This window comes from Anas platyrhynchos, chromosome 4, assembly GCF_047663525.1.
Source record: "Anas platyrhynchos isolate ZD024472 breed Pekin duck chromosome 4, IASCAAS_PekinDuck_T2T, whole genome shotgun sequence".
In the NCBI taxonomy this organism is placed as follows: domain Eukaryota; kingdom Metazoa; phylum Chordata; class Aves; order Anseriformes; family Anatidae; genus Anas; species Anas platyrhynchos.
In genome coordinates this window covers 33,370,001-33,390,867 of record NC_092590.1, presented here as the reverse complement: position 1 = coordinate 33,390,867, position 20,867 = coordinate 33,370,001, and the positions used below count along the sequence as shown (strand labels likewise).

Genomic DNA, 20,867 nt, shown 5'->3' with positions numbered 1-20,867 from the left:
AAGGATATTTGGTTCAGTATGTGGTTTTCTTCTGTAGCAGACAGTCATTGACAAGGAAATGAACATCCTAGAAAGTTAAAATTTTTAGGCTAGAAAATGGGAATGAAATACCTACTTTCAAAGAAGAGCACTTTGTCTAAATGGCAGAGCCATAGTGTTGATTTTTAACTGGTTGCTGTGCTTACTGGAGAATGGATTTTCCAAGCAGAGAAGAGACTGTTTTTCAAACTTCAGAATTGTAGTATCCAGAACTGCGGACTGCTAAAGTGTAAGATAAAACATTAAAAGTTATGTTGTAGTTGTTTAGAAAATAACATTATGAACTGCTGTATAGCAGCATTTTTCTGTTAATTGCAAAGCTTCTTTATTGGTTTGGTTAAGTCACAGAGTAGCATAGAAACGTCACTGGATGCAAGAATCAGTTGGGTAACAGTTGAGCAAAGAGTGAGATAGATTCCTTTAATATGATGTATGAGCCATAAATAGTTTTGCTGATGATAGAACTCCACTGCATATTTGTAGTTAACTGTTTTCATGTGAAATAATTCAATAAAGATATTGAATTATCTTGGAAAGCCTGAAGTGTTTTCCCAGGAATGTATGTAGTTGTGAAATAGGAAGAAATTTTGTATTAAGTCAACAACAAAAACAACTAAATGTCTTTGCCTTCTTCCATCCAAACTATAAGAGAGAAAGAAACAGGTTTTGGAAATTATTCTCTCTTCTCTGAATGCATAACTCCTGTTAACATTCATGACCATTATTAACATACTGCTGGGAATCACTATGCCTGTAAGTATTGTTATTTGTATATGACTGCGGAGAATGTAGCTTTTAAATGTTTTACAGGACATGTTACATTAATAATTAACAGCTGATATAATCATATGTAGCACATATGAGTCAGATGCTATCTTGTCTTTTTTCTTATATCTAAAAGGAAATTTATTAATCTGTGAAATGTACAACTGATGCAATCGGTCTCTTTACAAAGTAGCTAAAGCAAGATATTTCTGTGCAGGAGTCCCCATATGTTATGATGAAGAAAAATCATGAAATGCTTGAAGGAAATGATCGATATGAGGGCTATTGTGTGGACCTAGCTACAGAAATTGCCAAGCATTGTGGATTCAAGTATAAGCTCACAATTGTTGGGGATGGCAAGTATGGGGCCAGGGATGCAGACACAAAAATATGGAATGGGATGGTTGGAGAACTTGTTTATGGGGTAAGAACATATTTTATAATAAAGTCATTTAAATTACTGATGGATGAATATGGGATTTGGGTTAGTTTTCTCTACAGAGTAGTTGAAAAATATGTAATTCCTTTGATGGAAAATTAAAAGCTTGTCTTGGTATCAAAAAATGTTAAATGTAAGGCATGGATTTAGATTTTATATGCAAATGAAGTTGGAAGGGAAATGAGTGCATATTTCATCCTCCTGACCAGGCAATGGATTTTACTAACATTTTTAAATGTCATATAAAGGCATGTGTAAATAAGGAAGCTTGGAATATGTCAACCATATGTATTTCAGTAAGAAGAATTTCAACTAAAAATTTCTGAAATTCTCCATTGGACATTTTTAATGAAAAGGATGTTGCTACTGTGTCTTCTGTCCTGTTTTGCATTTATGAAATGCAATACAAACTAAACTGTTCTTTGCTCTGATTGTTATATTATCTATTATCTATTATTTGCTTTTTTTTTTTTTTTCCTTTACAGAAAGCCGATATTGCAATCGCTCCATTAACTATAACATTGGTGAGAGAAGAGGTGATTGACTTCTCAAAGCCATTTATGAGTCTGGGGATATCCATAATGATCAAGAAGCCTCAGAAATCCAAGCCAGGAGTGTTTTCATTTCTTGATCCATTAGCGTATGAAATCTGGATGTGCATTGTTTTTGCCTACATTGGGGTCAGTGTAGTTTTATTCCTGGTCAGCAGATTTAGCCCATACGAGTGGCACACTGAGGAATTTGAAGATGGAAGAGAAACGCAAACTAATGAATCAACTAATGAATTTGGGATATTTAATAGTCTCTGGTTTTCCCTGGGTGCCTTTATGCAGCAAGGATGCGATATTTCGCCAAGGTTGGTTACTCGCCCATTTCAACTTTGTGCATTTTTGGTCTCAGCCAGAGGAGGTTCATGGTGCATATATTTTCACTCGGAAAGAAATCATTGCTATAATTTATTTCTTCCATACCAAAATCACAAAAGTCCTTGAAATAAAGACAGTTCTCTCTGACAAAAGGTAATGATGTGTTTGATCGATACTGTCTTAATGTCGATCATGTATTTGCCAAGTGAAGTTGTATACACCATGTAGAGACTGTAAAATGCATAAGGTTCAAATCATTCCATGCCGTCTTGGAGGGGTACCGTGTTTTTGCTGCATATTCCCATTTTACAGTTGACATTGCGTTTGGTTCACAGCAACTGTAATGGGAAAAAAGGGTAATGTACTAGCCATGAACTACACAGGCGTCACTTTACCACTAAAACTCACTACATATCATAACACAGTTATTAATCCACTGTTTTTTCTATAGGAGAGCCTTAAACTGAAATAGAAGCCATGTGATGACTCTAATTCATTGTGAATAGTTGCAAAATGTTGTTTTTCTATGGCCTAGTTTTATGTAAGTCACAAAGGAAGTTGCTAAAATGAATTTGAAGCTCCAGTTTATAAATGCTTAATTCCTCATGGATTTTAACCTACCTTATTATGGACAACTCTGAAACACTTAAGTTAATTCCTTTGCAGCTCATTAAATATTCTATTTCCCTTGTGCGCAAGTGGTTCTAGCCTTGATTCAGCAAAGTGATAAGTAGGTAGATAAATAACTACTTGCTGCTTGAAGGAACTGTAGTAAGAAGTGAAATAGGGCAACTGAATTTAAGGAAATAAAATCAAAAGACCTTCCTAACTATACCAAGCAAGTTAACTTTCTTCTCAATGTCCTAAAGACAGGACATAGTTCAATTTCCAGAGTCTTGTGGCTGTTGTGCAAATAAATCAGATGGAAGGAGCATCTTATATCCAAGTCTTGTATCCTGAAGGGCAATGACAGATTTTCAAGATGTGCTGCTGTAGACATAGCAGAACACTTACTGTGTGAGAGAACTTCAGCGATTCTATGTAACTCGCACAGTGAAAGATGGCTGCAGTTATGGTGAAAGATGTGATAGCTTTGGCACGTAATACATTAAGAACTGTATGCAAGAAATTAGATGGTGAAGAGAGATCAAATTGTTTCAGGTCATGAGAATCTGTATTAATTTCAGTCCTTTGGGTTTTTGTATTGATTATATACTTTACAAGTTTAGTTGTCTGCAGAGTCCTCTATTAGCTGCAAAATTATTTTTATTGAAGCAAGGCCATAGTTGAATTACAATTTTTTTTTTTTTCATTTTACTGACTATTAAAGCATGACAGTTGTTGTGCATTGTTTGATAACATTTAAAAGGTGTTGCAAGAATAATGATAGTAAATGACCATCATAAAAGGTGCATGAAACTGAAATTATTTTGGAGATTCAAGCGGCAGATTTATTGTCAGTGAAGTGTTTAACACTTTATTTCATTACAAACACATTTTGAGGAAAGCATTTAGTTTGTATATTATCTCAGTTTATTATGAAAATATAAAAGGGATGCAAACACCTTAGTTATTTTTGTTCTTGCACCAAAACTCTCCCTAGGGAATCTGAACTCTTTGCAAATGAATTTCAGTAAATGTGGTTAGGAATCTCTTCAAACATTAGCAAAATATTTGTAGTTCTATCATTTCCCTAATAAGGGTGTAAGAACTGTAGAACTACAAAGAAGCTAGGGCTTCCTGACTCTGAAATAGAAGTGATGCTGAGTAAGACAGGACCATCTGGAAACTGGTCTGCAAAAAAAAATCCCAACGTTGCCATTATGGATAGCACAGAGGAGACAATGGTAATATACAGCAAAGTTTTCCGGATATTTTTATATGGGATTGTGCTCTCAGTACTAATACATAATACCTTTCTAAGTGCAAAACATGGTGAACAAATCAAGGTAATTATGCATGAAAAATTTAGTTTAGTATTTAATTATCTGATGTATGAGGTATTTATACAAGTGTGGGTTCATGCTAGTGTATAATTGTACAACTTTGTATTTTTTTCAAAATACACACAAAAAAAGAAATGGTTTATTTAACTGGGACAGACCTTATCAGAAATTTCTGAATACTAAAGGCACCACAAAAAAATTTACTTAAAAATGTTATGTGGGAGCATAATATCTAGATTGGTATTGAGCTTATTCTTGCTTTACAAGGTCAGTAGTAGTTTTGTTTGATTACAGATCATGGGTTTTTGAAGATGATGAATTATCATTTATAGTAGATATCAATACAATAAAAAGTACCATAAAATTAGCAGCTATTAAATGCACAATCATAGATTTTACCTTGCAAATGTATATGTAACATATAATTCAGTCTTTGAATTGTAGAATTTATATTTTCAGTTTACATGCATGTCAAAATGATTTTTTTTCCAAAGGTGACAGAAAACATGTTTACAGAACACATTACAATCTAGAAAGCACTTGAAATAATGTCTTTTCTATAGTCCTCTTTAATAACATATTCTGGACCCACATCTAACTTGATTTTCATGTAGTGGAGTGACTTACTGAGTCTATAGTGACATGGAATAAATCTTTTCATGTCTGAATTACCACAGAAATATTTTACAATGACAGTTAGTGAAAATGACTTGTCCAGAATTGGTTCCATTTACTTTTGTTCCCAGTTCAATAAATCAGCTTTACACAACTACTGTGTTTAAAATTAAAGCATACTTTTAAAATGCATATAGATAATTAGACCTATACTCTATATCTTCTTGTATGTATAGTATCAGAAGAACTCTGACATCTCATTCACAATACTGTAAGCTGGGTAAATGATTTTTGATTTGTTTACTTGATAGGTAGAGGAGACACATCAGTACATACCTAAGCTACTGCAATGCTAGACTTTTAACTACATGTACAGTTCTGCCAAATACTTAAGTACCTCTCCAAAGATTATGTACTCCTTCCTATAATGTCTTGTTTGGAAACAAAGTAGTGAGTAATTCAAACTTTAAAAGATGATTCAAAAATGGTAAGTTTGACAAAGATGGCAGTATGAATAATTCTATCAGCTTTCCAGTATTGACAATCAGTGAATTTCTCTAGTTATATACTGTTTTATATATTTCTTGAGTTCTCTTCTCTTCTTTCTTCTTGAGCAGGAGATGCAAAACAAAGATCCATAAGAGCCCACCTGCTGCAGTTAGAAACATCATATTATATAAAAATATACTTTCTTTACCATTTTTCTTTATTATCAGTTTGCTTGTTTCATGTCCAGTCGTCAGTTTGTTAAATGCTTGTATATTTCAAAAGTCGTGTGCACTTTTTAGTTTATGGATATTCCCTGGGCCAGTTTTTATTGCAAATAATGCTATTTATTTCTCAGTATAGGTTGTCCACAGCAGCATAAGACATTGTTTTGTGAAAATCAGTCTTTGTCTGAAAACAAGACAATTTGTATGAAAACAAGAAAGCTAAAGAGACTAAATTTTTAAGTACATAATGATTTATCTGAAAGCTCTGTTTCACTATTTTTGTATTATTCTCTTCGTGTCACATAAATTCACATTAGCGAGAATAACAAGCTAATGTGTTAATATAGCACACTGAGATGAGCGGTTTAATTTCAGAGTTCAGGACACTGAAGAACTGGATCACTAAATTCTCCCTAAAGTAAATGCTGGAGTCCTGATTTCGGCAAAAATCCAGATGTAGTGGATGGAGTATGCATTGATTTCCCATCTGATTAGTATGCAGATCTGCACTATAAGATAGCTTGAAATGCCTCCCTATAGTATAATGCATCATTTGCATAAAACTGATAACATGTGTTCCTTTTTAGGACTTTCATTTCACCTTACAAATCCATTTCATACTTGTTATTAGATCCCTGTCTGGGCGCATTGTTGGAGGTGTGTGGTGGTTCTTTACCCTCATCATAATCTCATCCTACACGGCTAACTTAGCTGCCTTCCTGACGGTTGAGAGGATGGTGTCACCCATTGAAAGTGCAGAGGATCTTTCCAAGCAAACTGAAATTGCTTATGGAACATTAGATTCTGGCTCCACTAAAGAGTTTTTTAGGGTAAGAATTTCTACTTTTTAGATTTCTGTTTTGTTGTGACTAGGTCTCCACTCTTTAAATGTTTTCTCCCTGGGCTTTGTTAAAAGGTTGCTATAAAAATATGATATGTGCAGCCTAACTTGCAGATATATGTGTATTAGTTTACTCATTACAATAGCATGTTATTATCTATATATAAATATAAGGGCCATGTTATAAACAATGCAAAGTAAAAGTGACTGCAAGGAATTACCTACAAAATATTCCACTGTAAAGAAAAAAAACAAGATCTGATCATAGAATGGAGTTGACATCATTCATCTAGGCTGTAAGACAGTAGTTAACAATTTTAAACAAGACTGATAGTTGTGCTATATTTTAGATAGTCATGCAGTATATAGGAACATGGGAAGGTGCACAATCATGCTTTAGTATTTCACATGATTTTTCAAACTTACTAATGAGGAATGGGTTACAATCCTGTTGGCAGCTGTGGTAAATCCACTCCTGCTTTTGAAAACAGTTATTGTATTTGCATTACAGTTATGTGTTTGGAAGTCTGTCAGTCCTTACCTTCTACTTCAGTGTGTTTCAGTTTTTAAAATTTAAGACTGCCAATGTGTGAGTTTCAAGCTGCCCTTAAGATACCAGCTACCATGGTGAAATCCATCAGAGCAGACACTTAAGGCTGCTGAGAAAAGCACTGTGACTTATTTGCAGTGTCTGTGCACTCTAAAATGGAAGTGGGTCTGAAGTGCTACAAGTATGAAGAACTTTTTTGTTTTGTTTTGTTTTTTTAATTAATTTTTCTGTGGATGGTAAGAGTGTTAGGCTTAAACAACATGTATTTTAAAACAGGTGGAAATACTATATTTACATTTCAAATAGAGTTTGCCATGGAAGCAAAGTGAAATAGTTTCTCACATTTTTTTTTTTCTTGTGTACTGTATAGAGTAGTAACTGTTGGATTGTGGTTTTCACTAGGCTTTGTGACACTTGACTGGTAGCATACCAAATAGGAACCGTACTTGTTTCAACTCTGGACAAGCATTTTTTTCTGATTTTAGTGAGTCCTGTAAGAAGACATGGTGCTGATTGCATTTCTGCTGTTCTGAACTGAAACTAATGTCGGGTGTGTAAGCTAGTAAAAATGAAGTTTGGGTTTTGGTGCTAAGTGTTGAGAAGCACACAAATATTTTTCTGTTTTTGAGAGCATAAAGTTTTTAGATTGTGGCTATACTGGGGACTGAATGTGAATTAACAGTAGATCAGTTATTTTGATTAGTTTCTCTTTAGAGAGTTTCAGGCTCTTTTTGTTGTTTTCGTTTTAAAAAAAAAATGTGTATAGAGTGGTACGTAGTTTTTGTTCTACTAATTTGTTAATGTTGGTTGAGATGCTTACTTAGAAGAATTAGAAGGTTTAAACTCATGTGCATCTTCCTAATTACACTTTAACACAAATAGTGTTTCCAGTGGTTACCTGAGCATAAAAAACTTACTTTTGTAAAAATAAGTGAAGGCTTTGTGAGGACGTGTTCTTCACCTTTTGTTCAGTTAGCTTTTGCTCTGCACAAACAAGGTTATAATGACCTCTGAAAATTCCTTCTCAGCAATTTCTATCACAAACAATTCGATGTACTATGTGTAATGCCACTGCTTAGACCAATGGTTCTATCTACTGTTTGCTCTAAATTACTTAAGCTTGCACAGCTATTTTTCAAGAAATAAAATTTGTCATAAATTCTTTCTAGGAGACCTAAAACTCAGGTTTCAAGAATCAAACTGTCTGCTAAAGGTGATGTGAAAGCAGTCTCTAGCACAGACAAGACTAAAATTTCACTCACAGTATTTCTCTGCAGTAAATGGATTGGAGTGGATGTGACCTGAAATTAGGACTCAAATTCTTTGAACAGCTGGAAATGAGCATTTTTCTAGCACCAAGCTAAATGGACTGTCTGTCACAAATTAAATGTTTGTTTGCTTTGTTTCTCCAGTTAGTCTGCTTTCTCTTCAAGAGTTGATATTCTTTTCAAGTTTGTTTTCGGTGGAATGTATATTGTATCTAAATCATCACTAATAGAGCCCTCATTTCTCAGCATAAAAGTAGAGGTTATTGTATACTGTAAGAACAGTAAATAGAATTTGCCTTGCCTTGCAAAAACATGTTTTGTGACAGTAATTCACACAAGTGAACAAGAGATCCTTCCATTGGGCAACTGGGTAAGTAGAGGAGTTCATGAATTATGTAGTTTAATGCTAAAGTAAACAGCACATTCAAAACTTGAGAGGTTTTGAAGAAGCACGTTTAATGCCAGACAACTGAGCTGTTTTGGTAAAGGTGGATTTGGGAAGAAGAAGGAGAATCAAGATGAGGAAGATTAATTGTCTGGTACTTTGTATTCAAGGAAGAACTTAGGTTTCTGGCTCTTCAACAATGTGATCTGCTTTTCAGTCTGAGCAGGAGAAAACGCTTCTGATTCTTTTGTGATACCATAAGAAAACATTAAAAAGGTACCACCTTTTATTTGATTCTTGCTAGCATTAAACCACTTTCTTTTTCAGCCAGTGGGACCAATAGGTTGGCAAGATGATGTTGCATGTGATGATATATATAGAAGGGCAGAGAGAAAGAAGATTGGTTATTATTGTCGTCTCTTAAGAATAGAGCTGAAGAGGTGACACCTTACTAGCATTACTATCAATGAGAAAGTAGGAAGACAAAGAGAAGAGAGTGTCAGTGTGCCTAGCACTGCCTTATAATGCTTTCCTCATCAGGGTTTGCTGTTTAGTAAGTTTAATTGTGAACTAAGTGTCATTTTGGAGAACAAATAAACATCTATGCCTGATTTCTAGCTTGAAAAATTTTGAGTCAGTAAATGCAGGCACAAGAGTTACTTTATGTGAACATGAGGCCACAGTGGGTTTTGTTGTTGGTGGTGGTGGTGTTTTGTTATTTTTTTCTGTATCAGGGCACCTCTGACATGCTGGAGTCCCACTGAAATATGTGAGCTGATGAGGAAAATAGTTACAATGGTTAATGATGAAGCTATTACTGTAGAAAAAACATTTAACCATTGATACCTTTGAATATTATAGTTTTCTTAATGTGAATTAGTTACCTGTTTTAATGATTTGCTTAACAAGAACAATTTAAAATACTGAAAGGAGAAGAAAACATTCTTTAAAATTGCTTGCTCAGTTTTCTGAAGGTTATGCATTTGACTTTGGTTTTTATGCACCCAAAATTGTTACAAGTACTTGCAGATGGAACAACATGTAACTACATGTTGACTTTAAATTCAAGTTAACTCAAATATAAAGGAGGTTACATGAGCTATGCAGAGATGCTTACTACACAGGAGTTGTTCATTTTAATTCACTCTGACTCTCTTCAGAGATTTTCAATTTTTGATGAAGATTGGACAGAATCCAGTACCCATGGATGTGAAGCAGTACAGAAAAAACACACCGTTTTGGGTTGCTTTCCATGTTCACAGACAAATTTTATGGAAAGATAAAAACTTGAATATCACACAGGGCAGCACCTCAGCTCAATTTTGTGAGCAGCTAAAGGCAGTGTGCATATATGCCTTGCAGCAGGTGGGTTAGATGAGTAGTGTGAAGTATGCCAGAAATGAGAAAGGAAGATCTGTCACTGGATAACAGTAGCCTGCTATCTGCTACCTGTTGTCAGGTGTGTAAGGTGAAATTCAGCAGCTGCTAAAAGAAAAGAAGAAATAATTGCCGACATTGTCTTCAACTTTTTTTTTTTTTTTTTTCCTGGAATATCTACAGAATGATTACAATATCTATGAATACATTTGTTGTTCTGACTTTCAGAGTTTCATTGGCAAGCATTTTTATTTTCTGAATGAATCATGAGTGATTTGTTGGAGAAGTATTTGATGTTAGATGAATCCAAACAATATTCTGTCTTCTTTAAAATGTGTTGCGGGCATTTAGTGATTGTTCTTCCCTATTCCTCCGTCATGACTTCTTCCTACAGAGAGAAAGAGAAAATGAATTTATTTTATCCAATTCTGATTTGGTGGAAGTTATTGTTCTAGACCATGGTATTTTTCTGTTCTTCTCTGTGAAGAAGGTATTTCTGAAGAGTAAAGGGCTTCATTTGTGTTACCTGCTGTTTTTAAGATGGAATGATTCACCACAAGGATATATTTTTTTCTTATTTTCCAAACAGGAGTTCTTGGCAATAATCTAAATGTTTAAACTTAGCTGAAAACTCCTGTTTTGAATAACTGAATATATGTATATGATGTAAGTGAAAGAGTTGAGTTCAAATCTTTGTTCAGCTTCTGTGAATGCTTAAATAACATAAACTTTTTGAGATGTTACATTAGCCTGGGCAAGTCAGGGTTGTCACATTAGCTTTTTTGTGTCAGGATTCTAGTCACCTACATTAAATACATGTTGGTTCATGTCTGCAGTGGACATGTCTGGTACCAGCGGCTACAATGTGGGGTGAACAGAGTAATCCAGGTGTAGGTTAGAAAAACATGGGTGGAGGAAATAGTGGGTCACCACAACCTACAGACAGTATGGTAGTATGCATATAAGCTAGTCCATATCATTTGACTCAGAGATAATAGCCTTGGCACTCATGACCAAAGACATTTGTATTGCCTTGACACTTTATGTTTTTTGAGGTACATACTGACTAACTTTACAGTTAATAACCATACACTAGTTGGAGAGCATCAGTTGGCACTGAATCAAGAATCAAAACTGATAAAAAGGGATGAACAGGAATTGTAGTCCAGTGTTCTTGCTGCTGCTTTAAGACAAGAAACAGAAGCTTTGTACATCCTGTGTAGAAAATACCACACAGAAGTAATGGTTTTAGGAGTATTAAAAGGAGGGGGGGAAAAAAAAAAAGGATGTGTGGGGGTGGGTGGTAATGACAGTAAAAATCAGCAGGAAAATATTACTTTATAATAATAATGTTATAGGCACAAATTTTCTTCAATGGCAGATCAGTTAGAGATCTGAGAGTTAGGTCTCTTAACTCTTTCTATATTTGTAAATGCTAGAACAGTTGCTACTAGCAGGACTGCAAGTACAATCCAAGTCTTCAGAGTTCTTTTACTGAGGAGGGATATTTGTCACTTCTGCTATTTACTAGTGGCTCTGTCTTGCAAATAGTACTTTTACAGTTCTTAGTGCAACTGAAAACCTAAATAAAGATATGTAGTTCATTGTGGTTGCATTTTCTCCTGGGTCTACAGCCTGAAGTAACAGGCAAAACACTGAAGAAATTGTGTGTGGCTGTGCTTTTCCAGAAGTACATGTTTTTCTCAAATCAGAGGTGGATTGTAATGGTTACAACATGAACAGGACTGCAAAGCATGGCTTGAAAGATCCAAGGATCATTTCAGTTGGTTGTGTACACGTGCATCATCTCTACAGTTGTCAGACAGAAGATACTACTTGATGGAGCGCAAAATGGTGGGTCAGTGGAATTTCATCTCTCTGGTATGTACTATTGACATTATCTACAATCACCAAGTATTTTTACCTTCGGTGATTTCTGAGCAGCTGCTGTAAAGGCAGTTCATGTCTGTATTAACCAAGATACATGATTGAACTTGACATGATGAGAGGGGAAAAAAGTCACTAACCCAAGAAGACAGACTGCTGCACACCTAACACTGCAGAAATTAATTTTAAGGCAATGTGTGTGTGTGTTAACTTCCTAAGTGTTTCATGCTGAATTTGTATGGACTACAGCAGTGGAAGAAAGAAACGAAGTACAGCTGTGTAAGTATGCAAGCTTAACATTCAGCAGAACATTTCCATGATTTCTGTGTGCTTGGAAGCTTATTGAAAATGAATACCAAAAGGAAACAAAAATGGCACAAAGCTAATTCCTTTTAAACTTCAGTCATCTTTTTGCTGCTTGCCCATCGTTCATCAAAAATATGTATAAAACTGGTAAAAAATGAAATCAGTCATTCTACCACTATCACTTTAAAGGATGAATTGGAAATAGTCTGTGAGGTCAGAAGGCATCTCAAAAAGAAGAAGTGATGTGCAGAGCAATATGAGACTAATTTACTTTCTCTCTGCCTACAATAGTTTTATTTAAAAACTTTTTATATTTATGTATGTTCAAACCAACAGTGTGAGATGGACAGACCAATCTCTTTTGTTCTGTTTTGGTAGCCCTTAAGAATTGTTCCTTTGTCAAATGAAAAGCAAGCAGAATTGCTCCATTAGAAAGAATTGTTACTTAGCTTTCACTGAGCAGAGTAAGCAGGAGGCAAGAGCTCTGGAATGGAAAGTTAGTCATGGAAAAAATGATGGAAGTATAATAATCTATACTGTTTTATAAAGAAGTCCTTTTCATAGTGAAAGGCCAGAAGAAAACATTAGAAGAGCTGACATTCTTCCCTTGAGTCATTTCTTATGAAAAAGTGTTGTCTTTTGGGAGGCAAAGAAAATTGGCCTGAAGATTAGTATTCTTGTCTTTTCTGAAGATCTTCAACACAGTCTAGTGCTTCTAGATTTATGAGTACTTTGAAATAGTTCTTTAACTTTTGAAGTTGATAATTGTGTTACAAAAAGTTATTAAAAAAGACGAAAAGCATATGGCAGTCTGTGAACCTCGATCTGTCTTTAGACTCAAGATATTATTCAAGCTTCTAAAAATACACAAGAAAACTCTAAAATCAGGGAGAAAATAATAGACTTTTTTTTTAAGTGAAAATAGAGGTTTACAATTATGAATCATACTTCAACTTCCTTTTTTATTGTTTGAGATACAGAAGAATTACACAGAACATATTTCACTGTTAAATTTTGACTGGCTCCATAGAAGCGTTCAAGAGGTGATGGAGACTAAAGAATCTGAGTTGTGAAATCATATGTAACTTCTGTCATCAACTGTAATCTCTACATGAAAAGGCAGAGACTATAGAACTGACATGTCATGAATCCTTGAAGGAGATACAATTAGAGAATATTGGTTTGTTTTTTATTGGTTTGACAGAAGAAAAAGGCCCTTCACTGAAGTACTGAGATGATGGACAGACTTTCATTTACATCCAAAAGTATATTAGTGAAAAAATGGTTGTACTTTCTTTGAGGTATAGAGGGTTCAAGAGGTTCATTTTCAGTTGTTTTCTTGGTTTTCAGAGTCCTTAAATCTGTGCAACACACAAAAGAATTAATTTAGGCCATTCCAGAAACTCACTTGAAAATAAAGAATAAACTAATGAACACTTCCTTTTTTTTTTCTTTCTTTTTTTTTTTTTTTTTTCTCCTCCAGGCATCTTACTTTATTATTATCTAGGAAAAATTATTTCTTTGTCCACATTACCCCACATCCTGCTGCATCCAGCTCAGCAAGCCTGTTGACCAAAATACTGTAGTGCTTCAGAAACTTTGTTTTGTGTATTACTCAGCTTATTTTCAAATTATTATTTCATAATATTTATTACAAAGAAAATGCATTCTTGTATAGTATAATTTCCCTTTCCTGTTGATAAGAACAAATTGTGTCTGATGAAAGGAATATATTAGTCCTTGATCTTCTCTTTCAAGTTTTCATCAAGTTTTTTTAGATGTTCTAACCAGGCTGTGCTCTGCACAAGATAATTTTTTGCTGGGTACAATGAATTTACAGCAGTGCAGTTTGAAGATTCTCCAGTGGTGTGTAATTTATTTTATAACTTGATATACTCATTAAAATAAATATTAAATTTTGTTTCACTTGTGCTGTTCCTAAGAGCAGATAATTTCATAATATTACTCCTGTGATGGTTAGAAACATTCTTTTATTTTCCCGCGTGAGTGTTTTTACATCCTGTCATGTTATAGTACATTAATAATTCATTTAATTATATATATATTTTTAAATATTTTTTCTTCCTAGTGTTTAGTTTCCTGATGCATTAGTACAGAGCAAGTATGTGTTTTTTTGTTGTTTTTTTTTTGTTGTTGTTTTGTTTTGTTTTGTTTTGTTTTTTCTTTCCTCTCAGCTTTCAGTTCCATCAACTAAAACAACTCTTGATTTGCAAGCCAGATATTTGCCTGTTCATCTCATAACTCTTCTGTGTGTATATTTTAGTTCAAAGTAACTGCTCCTGAATGTGGGTGAACAGAACTGTACATTGTATGCCAGCTGAGATCTCAGCAATGTTTTGCACAAAGGCACTAATATTCCCCTGTCTGTTCTGGAAATGACTTTCCCCCAGTTGTATCAAACTGTTTGCTGGTAATCATTTTGCTGAAACATGGTGATTTACCTTCCTTTTTGTGTTGTTTTTACACAAGTGAAAGGCTTTCTTTTTATTGCAGATTTTCTTATTGGTCCCAAAGTGCTGGACCATGCTTTTGAATTGGAAAGTTTAATTTCATTTCTATCACCGAAGCACTCAGAATTTTTCACTACTCATATGTAACAAATAATTTCTCATTATCTGGCTTAATACATTTTGATCAACCCAATTTATTTTCTTACAGATACAGGTTATTTCTATCTTCAAATGTTTTCATTATGAAATGTGATCTGAAACTGTGCACGGCGTGCTGTACTTCAAACTGAAAGAGCTGCAGTTGCTTTAAATGGTTTTTCGTTCTTCTGAAGTATAGTATATTTGATTCTAGGCTTCCGTAATGACATCTGCAGTTTACTATAAAATCTGCTGTTTCTTAAGAAAGTGCTTCTGTGTTTTGGAATTTAGCTTATTTCCACCACCACCACCCCCATATAGGTGCAATAAGTTTTTTGTTTTGCATCTAAATCATTTTGATGATTTCTGTACCCTCATTTGCATGACTTATTATTCTTCCATTACATAAAAATAGCTTAGTTATGCATTTAGATTGTGTTTCTATACCTAGATTTTTCTTTGTCTTTCTTTGTCTTCCCACCACATGGCAGATACTTTCCTTTCTCCAACTGCTTTCACTCGTGAGGCTGGAAAATCTGATGCTTTTTGATTTTTCTGCAGTTTAAACTATGTACTGTTTCCTTTATGTTGTCCAGTTTCCCCACTCAAATCAAGATCCTACTTAAAATTTGCAATTGTAGTACAGTCATGTAAGAAAGCTGTAGTAGTAGATACTGCAATGTATGCTGCAGTATGATGGCTGTGCTTTTAGGCTTAGCTCTTGGAGTGGACAGGAGATTTTCCCTGTGACCAACACTTCAAAGAACAACACATTGATTTCGGTGTCATCATAGAAATTAGTTTGCATGACATTTATCTGAGTTTTTAATGAAATGAAATTTAAATAGTCTTCGACTTTATGAAAGTGTTGAATGATGGGGAGGAATTTAGATTCCACTGAAACTGAATTTACTTTAATAAAAAATCTCAGAGAAGTCCTTTCAGCAAGTATTTTAACAGCGATTAAATGCTCTTGAAACTTTAATACTAACATACCTTGTTAGACAAGCCTCCTTGAACAATTAATTCTTTAAATCACATGAATATGATGATGACATAAGGCCTTTGTCTTCCATGTTCATATACTGCCGTCTCATACGTGGATTCTTGGTACAAATTATTATAAGTAGGCTTTTGAGGAATACATTCTTATAATGGTTTACAATTCTTTTAATAGGAGTATACGTATTAAAGATACTTTAAGTAGCTCAATTAGTTTAGGGAAACTGGAAAGCTTGTAAAACTGCATCTAAAGAAGATCACATTAATTTTACCAATAAAGAATAAAATTATTAGTATATTACAAAATGTAGACTTTCATTCTATTTGTTTTTTTATTTACTCTCAGTAGCCACCCAGTATAAATAGTTATGCATTCTAAAATACTTAGTAATATTAATTAAAAAGGCTGAAAAACAGTTGTGACTTTTTTTTTTGGGGGGGGGGGGAGGGGGGGAGTTGTGGGAGTATGAATTGATTTTCTCTTTAAATTAGCAAGATTCATTTGTTGTTACATGTTGTAGTCAGTGATAATATTGATTCCTGTCCTTCAGTGTGGAAGGTCAACAGGGTATTTACACAGACCATATTTGAGAATTAAAGTTTTGCTCTTGCAGTACAAGATCATCACCTAGCAGAGCATTGGTAGTCTGAGGAGCTATTTCTGGCAATGACGTACTAATTACAACATCCCATTTTAAGAATAGTAGGTCTTTGAATGACAAACTGAAAAAGATATCTGATGACCCATAAAATACATGATTAACTTGATAAAGCTTTCCATAACTTAATTTTCCAATGAGTTTCCTAATGGAGGCGGTGTTTTATGTATTATATGTAAATGGGATGTGTACTTCGTAATAGTAATTTTCATAGTCATGACATGCAGTGGTAACATTATAAGAAAAAAAAACGTGTAACTTCTTAGGTATTTTGTATTTTCACAGAAATGGTAAATAATGCAGAAAGTGTTCATTGTGAATATTAGGGTTGTGTGCTTACACATTGGTAATGATTGTAATAACAAAGGTGCTATTAGCTTTTAACATTTCATATACACACTGGAGAGACGTAGCAATAGCAACGAATCACATTAATTAAGAACAGTGCATATTATTTCAATATTCTTGTAGTAAAATAATAAAGTCATCTGCACTGGTTTCATTGTTTGGATAGCATGGTAAAAAAGTGTGGGGGTGGGAGAGTTTACGTGCCTTTGTTTTTTAATGGAGTATTGCTGTTCTTCCTTTTTCTTTGATGCCAGAAAAAAAAAAAAAAGTATATAAGAAAAATACAAAAGCCTGACTTGCACATAGGGCACCCTACATTCACAAGAATTCAGTTTCCATGTTGTGTAGTCCACTGTTACTGATGATGGTGTGCTTTTCCAAGTGCAGTTTAAAGAGATGAAGATAAATTTTATAGGAATTATAACATGGGCCAAATTTAAGTAAGCATGATACTATTTCAAAATGTTTTTGAATCGGGATATGTGCACAGGATAAGCATGCATACTTTTGTTTATCAAGCAGATAACGTTGACCTTTTGAATACATGCATATATATGCACGGAATGCTAGGCAAAATCTTGAATGCTGTCCTTTTCTACATCCTTTAATTCTGCCTTTTCACATAAAATACAGCTTCTGGGAAGGAAAAAAAATGTGAAGGAAATAAAGTGCTGAAAACAAAGTCTTGCTATTAAGTATTCTGTGTAGCAATCAGACCAAAAACCTTAGATGTCAAGTATTCCTTAAGTTGTATGTCATTTATTTTTTTTCTTATTTATTTATTTATTTATTTTTAATAAGTCAAGACAAGTTCAAGGACTAGGTATGGATTAAGACTATCAGCTGTGTGAATTCCATCATAATGTTTCTTTTCAGTGTCCATGGCTGCAGAAGACTGCAGTCACGGCAAATCCTGAGTTTTATTTTCTGGTGATGTTTTCCATTACTGATTTTTATTTCTGTGGTGGCTGGATCAAGTATATTTACCTTCAATGATACGGCAAGGAACCTGTGAGCCATCTAGTGGGAGGTTTCTTCTTAGCACTTGACCATTTGAGAAACCTGTTATTTATGCGTTTTCCTATTCAGATATCCAGCACCAGCCCCTCGGTCTGTAATGCGACTCCCCTCATCCTTTCCATCTACCTGTTGCAATCAGATCTCAGTCAAGTGACAGTAGGAAATGGGGTGCTGCATTTTGTTGAGGCTGAATGATGAAAGCTGAATAGACTTTGCTAGACATCTATAACATACACATATACACCTGTGAACGATCATTTTAATAAACCAGGAGGCAACATAGTTAAGGAAGCAAAGGCAGTTAAGTCAATTTTAGAAGCCATTCATGACAGTAGCCTAACTTAAATGAAGTATATTTGTTTATTTAGTATTTGAATGTTATTTCAATAAGAAAACAATGTTTTAAGTATCACCATAACCTTTTCTATTCTACAACATGGGATTTAAATGCCTTGTAATGAGAGTTGTGGTGACAGCTACTTGGAAGCATTTTGTCTGCTTTGGTTTGAACTGAACCCTTTAAGACAATTCAAAATTAGTCTAGCTTTTAGTTTCCCCCTTTATAGAGCAAGTTATGAACATTAAATATCACTGTAATTGTTTTTATATCACTGCTGGAAGCTAGATGTCCCTTGCTTAGTTTGTAGTTGTAAATCCTGTGTAGGAAGTTGGATGTGTGTTGCCAAATGAATGTTAACGGTGATTGGAAAGGGATGGAGTATCTGCGTTCAATTAGAGGGTAGGTGGAGGGAATGAAAACTCAGGGAAGATTATGCTCCTTCATATGAGGTTATGGACTTCTCATTCCAAGCCTGAGTGTGTTAAGGAAGGAGAATATTGAGTATCATGCAGAGGCAAACACTTTTAGCTTTGCTTTCAGTGAAGTGAATACAGGGAACAGATGATAGAAAGCCACCAACTTTGCTATACACACATTTAGGGTTTACACTTCCTTTATAAAGCGGTAATGTTGATGGAGTTGCCCAGACATTAAATAGTCTAACTGACATGGATCTTCAGATGGAATTCTCAGGTGTGGAATGCTGCTTACTGTCTGAGAGGCACTATCCATCTATCCAGCTATGTATCAGGTAAGTCAGGTAAGGGAGAGAAAAGTGTAAAATTAGATTTTTTACTGCTCACTTATAGTAAGTAGTGATATAGTTTACATTGTGAACTGGCTTGTTAAAGTCAGTGGTTTGCTTTTTCTTTGTTTGTTTGTTTGTTTGTTTTGTTTGTTTTAGGGATTTCCTTAGTTTTTAGAATCATAAATTTTAGTATCGTCTTGGATGGAACAAGAACAATGCATACACAACATGACAGATGTTCTAAGAATACAAGAAATCCACTGTGCCTTCAGCACAGAGTTATGTTTCTCAATCATTCTAGTCATGCTGAGTGTATCCAACCCTTTTGATATTAATGGGTATACTGAGTATGTGTAGATCAACAGATCTTATCAACAGATCAAGAGAACTTTCAGCTGTGCTGATAGACATGTAGATTCTGGTTGGTAATAGTTGGAATATTTTGATGTTAGAAAACCTTCAGTGGCTCATAGCACTACCAGGACTTTAAATAACAGACGTATGGAGACTAGAGAGAAACCTGAGCCTCAGAATCTTCCTAGTCAAAATTTCTGGACAGAAAAATAAGGGTAAGTCTAGGAAAATGATGCTTCTTGTTCTTCATGAGAACAGTGAAGCTTTGGAAGATGGTAAAGGCATTTCTTATGCCTTTATACTTCATTCATTTATTTTTAAGTGGTGTGGTTAAAGATAGATTCATAGTAGAATTGCTGTTTTGAAGTGTTCTTTGTATCTTTGTTGGAGAATTGTTTCTCATACATTTTATTATAGTAGAAATTTGGTGAATTTACACATACAATAATAAAGTCTTACAGGATGACTACAAAACATGGTCTTTGGTTTTCTATAGCAAAGTGGAAAGATAATAATAGCTGAGTTACAGGCCGTATAGTATTACATTTTACAGTAGCTTATTTTTATTGTCTACTTCATAAATGGAGTTAGGTTGTCTCTTTAAGAAAGTAATTTAGGGTTGATTGTCAACTCCCCTGTTAGTTCTACAGATATCTTGATCAGACTAACGTGGAATGTGAAATTCTTGCACACTTAGGTTTTCTGCTCAGCTTAAATGGGAGGAGATTATATATACATATGCTTTCTTCTTCGTTAGAATTGTATAGTATGTGACGATATGAGGAATCCAGCTTCATATAGTGCTTACATGATTAATGTTACTGACCATAACCTGTCATATTTTTAAAAGAACTTGAAGTGCCCTTTCTATCTGCTTTTTCATTAATAACAGTACTTCATTTTTGGTGACATCTAGATAGCAAATGTTGTTTTTCTATTTTTTTCAGGTTAAGCAATAACTATCACTTGGTAGTTATAACTGCCAATTATAGTTATAACTACCAATTGGTTAAAGTGAGGGAAATGTACTTTAGATCATGGTCTTTCTGAAAGAAAAATGTGGCTTGCCAAGCTGAGTTTGTGAGGCATGTTCAGTATTACAAGTAAGAGCAACCTTGAAACAGGTGCCTCACTATTAACATTCCCTTCAGGTTTCACAGCAATGTTAGTTTCCTCTGTGGAGCAATCTGAAGTTTTGTAGTGCCACTGACACATTTCAGCTCACCTCTCATTGCATAACAAATAGCTCCAGAGAGCTGAAAAAAATAGTAAAAATAAATAAATAAATAAATTATCATCTTGTTTGAGTGGGAGCTTCTGATTTATATTTTACTGAAGTTGGAATATATTTCTTATCTTTCAATCTGGCTCACCTCTAATAAAATGGAAGTAATACTGTTTGCTTCAAAACTTTATGTATAAGAAATATATATACATATATACAATGACAGCATAATGCTAATAGTAAAAGAGAATTTAGCTGCTGCAATATTTCAGCATTTGGTAAATAAACTTGCCTAAAAATGACATAATCCTATTTTCCCACATATGCTTCCACTGTCTACGTAAAGATTAGTTAATTAGGCTTCATATTGTCTCCACAGAGATCTAAAATTGCAGTGTTTGATAAAATGTGGACCTATATGAAAAGTGCAGAACCATCTGTGTTTGTGAGGACTACAGCAGAAGGGGTAGCTCGAGTACGGAAGTCCAAAGGAAAATATGCCTACTTGCTGGAGTCAACCATGAATGAGTACATCGAACAAAGGAAACCCTGTGATACCATGAAA

At 34.4% G+C, this 20,867-nt stretch overlaps 1 protein-coding gene across 9 annotated transcripts in view; it reads left to right on the top strand.

Moving 5' to 3' along the window:
* Window positions 1–20,867, top strand: part of GRIA2 (glutamate ionotropic receptor AMPA type subunit 2) — a 90,391-nt gene that overhangs the window by 65,315 nt on the left and 4,209 nt on the right. For 5 of the 9 annotated variants that reach the window (XM_027456596.3, XM_027456593.3, XM_027456594.3 and 2 more), the window contains exons 10-13: window positions 1,022–1,228; window positions 1,729–2,099; window positions 6,015–6,213; window positions 20,682–20,867. The exon at window positions 20,682–20,867 is cut by the window's right edge and continues 62 nt beyond it. In XM_027456596.3, coding sequence (XP_027312397.1) covers window positions 1,022–1,228; window positions 1,729–2,099; window positions 6,015–6,213; window positions 20,682–20,867 — 963 coding nt within the window. The other 4 variants (XM_038178388.2, XM_038178386.2, XM_038178389.2 and 1 more) reach the window with 4 other exon arrangements.